We start from the raw sequence: 8,489 nt of genomic DNA on the forward strand, positions 1-8,489 counted from the left end.
GGCGGCGAGCCTGCCGATACGGCCATGCCTGACGCGGCGCCTGCCGCCGGCGCTGCTGCCGAGGCCGCGGGCGGTGCAGGCGGGGGCGACGGCGGTGCAGGCGGTGACGCAGGCGCTGCTGCGGCAGCACGTGAGGGCGGCGGCGGCGGCGAGCCTGCCGATACGGCCATGCCTGACGCGGCGCCTGCCGCCGGTGCTGCTGCCGAAGCCGCGGGCGGTGCAGGCGGGGGCGACGGCGGTGCAGGCGGTGACGCAGGCGCTGCTGCGGCAGCACGTGAGGGCAGCGGCGGGGGCGAGCCTGCCGATACGGCCATGCCTGACGCGGCGCCTGCCGCCGGTGCTGCTGCCGAAGCCGCGGGCGGTGCAGGCGGGGGCGACGGCGGTGCAGGCGGTGACGCAGGCGCTGCTGCGGCAGCACGTGAGGGCGGCGGCGGGGGCGAGCCTGCCGATACGGCCATGCCTGACGCGGCGCCTGCCGCCGGTGCTGCTGCCGAAGCCGCGGGCGGTGCAGGCGGGGGCGACGGCGGTGCAGGCGGTGACGCAGGCGCTGCTGCGGCAGCACGTGAGGGCGGCGGCGGGGGCGAGCCTGCCGATACGGCCATGCCTGACGCGGCGCCTGCCGCCGCTGACACTCCTGCGGTCGCCACTGAGGCAGCTGCTGGGCGCGAGCCCGATGCATCTGAGGGCCACGCAGGCGGGCGCGTCAGCGGCGGCAGTGGCGGAGCGGGCAGTGACGCTGCGGCTGCTGGGTCCTATGACGCAGCCGCTGCTTATATGCGCGAAGTCGGCGGCGCTCCTACAGCCGTCGGCGCAGGCGGTTGGCGCAGGCAGTTGTTAAAGGCGGTTGCGGAGCGTGCTCTTGCCGACGCTGAGGCGGCTGGTCGTGGGCCCAACGCCATAGTGTTTGTGAGCCACCCAACGCTTGGAGAATTTGCGGTACGGCGCCTCAGCCCGCACCGTGGAGACCATGACGAGGACGATCAGCGTCCGGAATCAGGCAGCACTGCTGCAGTTGATGGTGTGGGTGGAAACGGTGAACCTGGCGGTGCAGACGTGGAGCCTGGCGGCGGCAGTGGCAAGCCTGCCGACACGGACCTGACGGACGCTCTACCTGTTGCTGGTGCTGCTACAGCCGCAGTAGCTGCTGCGGCTGCTGCAGCTGAGGGCAATGCAGGCGAGAGTGGCGGCGGCAGCCGGACGGGTGGTGACCCAGATGCAGCGGGGGCAGGCAGCGGCGATGGTGGGCTTGCTGGCACGGCTGCAGCGCCTCTGGCACCGGCGATCCCCAGGGACGCCGCCGACCAGCTGCCTGAGCTCCGAGATGACAGCGATGGCAGTGATGCTGACGAGCCGGTTGCTGATGGCCGGGCCGCAGACCGCGCTCTGCCGCACGAGCTGCGGCACTTTGGGCAGCGGTTTGGCTGCGGCCCTGGCTGTGCTCACACGCACCACAGTGCAGGTATCCCACCACCTGGACAGCAGCCCGGTGGCGTCCCTCCTGCAGCGCTGGGTCTGGATCCGGCAACCGCCCTGCGGCTCGACCAGCTCATCACCGCCGCTGGCGCGCATGTCGCAGTGGCAGCGATCGCTGGCGCTGTTGTGGGCGCTGCGCGCCAGGTAGCAGAGGGCCAAGCCGGTGATGGCAACACACGCTGCGGCCGCGGTCTAGCCAGCGGCGGCCATGCAGGCATGCCGCCAGCAGGTGCGGACGCCGGCGCCAGGACTGGGGCACACGGCGGCAGTGGCAGAGATGCCAACGCCACCACCACCGCCGCCACTGCCGCCGCTGCCGGAGGCGCTCACCCGGCTGCGGCAGTGGCGGCGGCCGCTGCTGAGCCCCCCCTCCCGCCGGTGGACGTGGTGATGGCAGAAGCCAACCCGGTGCTGCCGCGGGACGCACTCCACACCGCAACAACACAGGCAGGGCGAGCCGCTCGGGCGCGTGAGGAGCGGACCATGGCCACCACCATCACCACCCGCACAGGCGGAGTGCTCAGCATTCACGCTCACCCTGACCTGGAGGCGCTGGCATTCCCCATGCTCTACCCGTACGGCACCAACCACTTCGGCACCAACCGAGAGCAGCCCATCGGCATTGCAGCCTACTTCACCAACCGCGTGCAGAATGCCGACCGCCGCTTCCAGCTGCCGGTGTACCTGGCGTGGGCGGTCAGCCTGTCTGTCTACCTGCAGCTGCGCAACCAGATCAGCGTCAGCCTGCGCATCCAGCAGAACGGCCGTGCCCCCAGGCTCAACACGCTCCGCCGCCAGGTTGCCGCCCTCCAGCGACAGCAGCGCCGCCAAGACGCAGCTGTACCGGACCCTGCCGCCGCTGGTGAGGCATCCCCGCCCAGGCCCGCCACAGCCCTGCTGGCCGGCGGCCGGCCCGGGCGGTGGAACCTGTACCGCGGCGGCGGTGTTGCACCAACGCCAGGGGCAGCGGCGGGCCGGGAGCAGCACGCGGAGGATGGGGGCCAGGACGCCGACGCTGCCGACCTTGGCGACATCGAGACAACCGCCCGCGCCGTCCTCAGCAACATCCGCGGTACCCCGGCCTACTGGGCTGACGCCGCCGCCGACCTGTTCGCCATGCTGCGCTCCATCGGCCCGCCCACGTGGTTCTTGACGCTGTCCGCCAACGAGCTCGGCTGGGACGACCTCGTGCTCGCGCTCATCTCCGAGCCTGAGGAGCGGGCACGCCGTGCCAAGGAAGCACTGGGCGCCGTTGCGTTCGATGCAGCGACGCCACGCGAGCGCGGCGACAGTGTGCGCGCAGCACTCGGCGCTGCAGCGTACATAGCCGCGTCCCCAGCAGAGCGCGAGACTGCAGCGCGGCGGGCGCTCGGCACAGCGGCGTACACGAGCGCAACGCCGGGGCAGCGCCAGGCTAGCGCGCAGCAGGCGCTGGGTGAGGAAGCTTTCCAACGACTCACCCACAATCAGCGGGAGCCCAGCGCCCGTGAGGCGATGGGGGAGGCTGCGTACAGACGCGCGACGGAGGAGCAGCGGCGCGATGCTCTGCTAGACAGCGTCACCCGCAGCGCCATGTTCCAGCTCATCCGCGACAACCAGGTGTGACAGGTTTGGGTCCTTGGGGTTGCATCCATCGGTCATGTTCGTTATCTCCTTTCGCTCACGCTACCCACACGCACCGCGCCTCACCAGGTCACCGTGGCGCGGCACTTCAACCATCGCTTTGAGACCCTGCTCAAGGCCATCATTGAGTGCCCTGACTACCTGGGCGAGGTCCAAGACTACTTCTGGCGCGTGGAGTTCCAGGTGCGCTGGTTGGTGACCCTGTGCTTGGGCAATGCTGCAGCTGTGTGAAGCCGCGTTAGGTTAGGCACGCTTCGCTGCACTCTCAGCTGCACTCTCAGCTGCACTCTCCTGCCCTCCACTTCTCGCAACTGCAGCGGCGCGGCTCGCCCCATATCCACATGCTGCTGTGGGTGCGCGACGCGCCAAACATGGACACCGCCGACGGTATGGCTTCTGCCCCCGCCTTCATCGACCGCTACGCGTCTGCCAAGCTGCCCGACCGGGAGGCGGACCCTGTGCTGCACGACCTGGTGAAACGCTACCAGATTCACGGCCACACCTTCACCTGCGGCGGCTTGGACGGCCCCTGCCGCTTCCTGTACGCCAAGGACGCTTGCGAGGCCACGCGGCTCAGGCAGGACGGCGACCGCAAGCTGCGCCGTGGCGACTCGTATGTCATCGCCCGAGGCCCGGGTGACGGCAATGTTGTGCCCTACTCGCCAGCGCTGCTGCGGCTGTGGGGCGCCAACATGGACCTGCAGCTGATTGGCAACGCCGCCGGCGCCGCTGCCTACGTCACCGCCTATATGACGAAGGCGGAGACCGACGGTACGCGGAAGACGGTGCAGGAGGCGGTGGGCGGCATGCCCGAGGACGCGCCTGCAGCTGCCGTGCTCCGCCGCGCCTGCACTGCGCTGCTAAGCAAGCGCGAGTACTCGATGCAGGAGGCTGCGTGGCTTCTGATCGGCTCAACCCTCAAGCTCCGCGGCAGCAGCCGTGCCACCGTCAAGTTGTGCTGCCGGCCCAAGCAGGAGCGCCCTGGCATTGCTGCCCGCAACGCGTTCGCAGCCAACACCGACGGCGAGCGTGATGTCTTGCTGGCCACCAACCACTACGACTACTACGCGGCGCGGCCTCTGGGCTTGACCGGTGCCCTCGGAGCACCGCGGCACCGTTGCAGGCCAGCGGCTACAGCTGACGACGAGGAGCCGGACACTGCCTGCGAGGTGTGCAGCAGCACCGACGCGGACGAAGGCGCCAACTTCATGCTGTTGTGCGACACCGCCAACTGTCCCTACGGCTACCACGGCCGCTGCCTGGAGGCGCCGCTGCTGGAGGCGCCGCAAGGCGACTGGTTCTGCCCGCACTGCCGCCAGCGCGCTGCCGCGGCTGTGGACGCAGAGGCTGCTGCCCGTGCGAGGGCTGCAGCGGTCGCCGCGGCGGCAGCTGCAGCGGGTCAGTGCACGGTTGCGGAACCTGCTCTTGAGCAGGATGGGGCGGGGCTGGGGGGCGCCCAGGGCGAGGCGGCTGCCCATGCGGCCACGGCCGCTACCGGTGACGGTGATGGCGCCGCAGGCGGAGGCACTGGCGGCATGGCCGCGACTGGGACAACCGCGCCTGCCACTGAGGCCGCTCGGACAGCCAGCATTGAGGCACTGCTCGCGCGCAACGCCCGCCAGGGCCGACAGCAGGCGGGGCCAGAGGTGGTCGCAGGCAGCGCGCTGCCCGCCAGCTGGGAGGACGTCAGCCTCTTCATGTTTCTGTCCGAGTTCAGCGTCAGCCGCGTGCAGTCCAGGGACGCCGTGTCTCTCAGCGCCCCGTTCGACGGCAGCAGCCCCACACATACACGGCTATACATCAAGCGCCGCCCCAACAAGCCCTCGGTGCTGCGCTGCCACCCTCGCACCACTGCGGACAGCCATGGCGACAAGCACTTCTGGGCACAGCTGTTCCTGCACAAGCCGTGGCGGAGCGAGGCGGCACTGACAGCAGGGTTCGGCAGTGCGCTGGACGCCTTCCGTGTTGCCATGCGCAACCCCGCGTTCGTGTCTGCGGTGCGCCCAGGCCCTGCCGCGGACGCATTGGAGGCGGAGGTGGAGCGGCTGCGCGCGCTGGACGAGGAGGCTGGCGGGCTGGTGCTGGACCAGGTTCACGCAGACCCAGATGCGGGCGCTGCTGAAGCGCAGGACGACACGACGGGGCTGTACGACCCGGAGCTGCTACCGGCACACGTGCGTGCCGCTGTAGACCAGGAGGCTGATGCTGGCGGCGGCGGGGCCGGTGGCGGCGGCGGCAATGATGGCGGTGGGGGCGAGGGCGAGGGCGAGGGCAACGAGATGGAGGGCGACGGCGGCGGCGACGCCGCCGGCGCGGCAGCCGCAGCGGCTGGGCGGGACGTGCCGGTGCTGACGGCGGGGGCGCGCATGACGCGCGAGGAGTACGACGCTGGCCGGCGGGCACTGAGCCCCGAGCAGCGCGCTGTGTTCACCGCTGTCTTTCAGCATGTGCACGCAACTGCGGAGGCTGCGCGCACCGGGCAGGACGCGCCTCGCCAGCTGCTGGAGTTCGTGACCGGTGGTGGTGGCACCGGCAAGTCCTTCCTCATCAAGCTGGTCACGGAGATGCTACGCCGCACACACCCGGATGGCGAGCCGGTCGTCCTGACCGCGCCAACTGGCGTGGCGGCCTTCAACATCCGCGGCTCCACCATTCACCGCGCGCTGGGCCTGCCTGTGGAGAACTGCCGCGAGTCTGGTGAGTCAGTTACGCAGGATGCATACGGTAATTGTGGGATGCCTGCATCATTGCACGACCACGTCCCCCTCCCCCATGTCCTTGCGCTGACACTAGCCACCCCTTTCTTTCGCACACGTGCATATGTGCAGGAGCCCGGCGCGTGCACTGGGAGCCGCTGTCCGCCAACCGGCTCCAGGAGCTGCGTCAGATCTGGGCATGCGTGCGGTACCTGATCGTGGACGAGATCTCCATGGTCTCGGCTGCGACGCTGTGGCACATCCACCGCCGCCTCGTGGAGATCATGGACACGCCCGAGCACTGGCCATTCGGCGGCATCAACCTCATCGTGCTGGGCGACTTCTACCAGGTGAGCGTGGCACTGCACGTTGACGGCCAGCGCTGTGTGGGCCAGCAAGGAGAGCAGCATGCGTGCGTTGACCTGAATGCCCCTAGGCTGTCAGCATGCCTGCGGCACTCAACTGCACCCCACGCCATGCCACCCTACACTGCAGCTGCCGCCGGTGAAGGCTACCTTTGTCTTCGATGGGGAGGGGCGCGGCACCTGCGCTGATGCACGTGACGGCGCCGCCATGTTCCGCGAGTTGTTTCACATGTTTGAGCTCACGCAGAACCAGCGGCAGGCGGGCGACCCGCTGTGGGCTGCTGTGCTCAACGTGCTACGGCTTGGCGTGCGCACAGGCAGCCGGCAGGACTTGAGGGCTTGGGAGCTCGCGTGCGCCATCGTCAAGGAGCGGATGCTCGCGTCCGTGTCCAGCAACGGCAAGGCGCTGGATGCCGACTTCCAGAACGCCCCGCGTCTTCTCTCGCTCACGCTGGAGGTGGACGAATACAACGCCGCGCGCCTGCAGGAGCTTACCAGCACCCCCGGTGTCGTCTGCCACGTCATTGCAGCCCAGGACCAGCTCGTGCCGGAGCCGGGGCAGCCGGCTGGCGAAATTCAAGCCGGCGACGTGCCCACGTCGGCCGACATGTGCGGGGGGTTGGGCGCCTGCGTACGGCTTGCTGTCGGCGCACGCGTGATGCTGCGCCGCAACGTGCACACGCTTGACGGGCTGGTCAACGGAGCGCAGGGCACCGTCACGGGCGTTGAGTTCAGCCGCGGCGCTGTGTCGGCGGTGCTGGTGCAGTTTGACGACCCTGACGTTGGGCGCTTGGAGCGTGCGCGCGCGGCGGCGGCGCGAGGTCAGCCAGAGCCGGCGAGCGCCCCAGTCGCTATCGCCAGGGCCACCAGTCGCTTCTACAACACCCGCCGCACCCGCGAGCTATCCCGGCAGCAGTTCCCGCTGGCGCTCTGCTGGGCGTTGACCATCCACAAGACGCAGGGCCTGTCGCTGCACAAGGCCGTCATCAACCTAGGCAGGTCCGTCTTTGACGCCGGCCAGGCCTACGTGGCGCTCAGCCGCGTGCGATCGCTGGCAGGCGTCGCGCTGTCCCAGTATGTCAGCACCAGCCTGGAGAAGGTCAGCCCCCAGGTCAGCGCCGAGTATGAGCGTCTGCGCGCCAAGTCCGCCCGCTTCCGGCAGGAACAAGCAGTGGCTGACGCAGATGCGGAAGCTGCTGTCGCGCCCATCGCCGCTGCCATCACCGCGGCCGACGAGGCCCGTGTTGCTGACGCGGCGGTCCCAGCAGACAGCGACATTGCAGACGGGGCGGCGGCAGGCGGCGGCGGTCAGGACCTGGCAACGGCGACGGTGCCTGCTGCGGCTGCGGTCGCGGTCGTGGCTGCTTTGGGTGATGCTGCGGCCACAACAGCCGATCGCAGCGCCACCGGCATCCTGCTCGCAATCTACCAGGCGCGTCCATCTGCAGCACGACTGCCGCCTGGGGCTGAAGAAGCTGCGTGGGACAGGGCCAGCGCGCGCTGGAACACGGTGCAGGCTGCAGCACAGGCTGGGGCCGCCGATGTGGGGGAGATGCCTGCGCCCACAGGAGCGGGCAGGGGGGAAGGAGGGGCAGCACACGGAGGGCACACTGGCCAGCGTGGGCGAGGCCGCGGCCGCCGGGGCGGGCTTGTGCCGCAAGTCGCCGGCCACAGGCGGCCACGCGATGGCGATGAGGGCGGCGTGGAAGACCAGCGGCCCGCTCGGCGCGTGCGCGCAGCCGACGCCGCTGCCACTCCTGCCGCGAGAGTTGCGGCTGCACCCGGTGCCAGCGGCAGTGGTGGCGGAGCTGGCGCCAACGTGGCGGCGCAGCTTCTACAGCAGCAGCAGCGGGCGGGCGGAGGCAGGGCTGGCCGGGGGCAGCAGGGGCGCGGGGCCGCTGACGGCGTCGGTCGAACGCTTGCAGATGGCACGCTGGCCTCTCACAGTGACTACAATGCCGCAGCAGTTGCGTGGGGTGACCTGACCTACGACTTCACGAGCTGGGCTGCGCTTCTTGGGTGCGTGCGTGCCTTGCCCGGCTGCACGCACTCTTGGCTGTACATGCCGCTTATCGTGGACGCGCTGCTGCCGGAGGGCAGGGCGAGGGCGGCCTTTCCCTTCCGCCGACCCAACGGCTGGAGACAGCTTGTGGGCCTGCTCAAGGCCGGGGCTGCGGATGCCGGCATCATCGCAGCGCAGCTGCTGCTCGACCTGGACTGGCACATCAGCGCGGAGGCTCAGGAGCAGGTGCTTGAACGCTGCCTGGGCCTCATCGTGTCCGGCATCTGCACAAAAATGGCAACCGACTATGCGCTTGGACAGGCGGTCACC

The 8,489-nt window shown here is 70.0% G+C and overlaps 1 protein-coding gene across 1 annotated transcript; it reads left to right on the forward strand.

The window, feature by feature from the left end:
• CHLRE_32g758797v5 (uncharacterized protein) lies at positions 1–8,405 on the forward strand (the record flags this gene model as incomplete). The annotated part of the gene is made up of 5 exons (XM_043073016.1): positions 1–3,072; positions 3,166–3,279; positions 3,414–5,793; positions 5,925–6,142; positions 6,288–8,405. Coding segments are annotated over exons 1-5 (7,878 nt in total), but the record flags the coding sequence as incomplete, so codon positions are not given.
• Between the last annotated feature and the right edge of the window lie 84 nt (positions 8,406–8,489).

The sequence above is a fragment of the Chlamydomonas reinhardtii genome (assembly GCF_000002595.2).
Source record: "Chlamydomonas reinhardtii strain CC-503 cw92 mt+ unplaced genomic scaffold scaffold_32, whole genome shotgun sequence".
NCBI classification, from domain to species: Eukaryota; Viridiplantae; Chlorophyta; class Chlorophyceae; order Chlamydomonadales; family Chlamydomonadaceae; genus Chlamydomonas; species Chlamydomonas reinhardtii.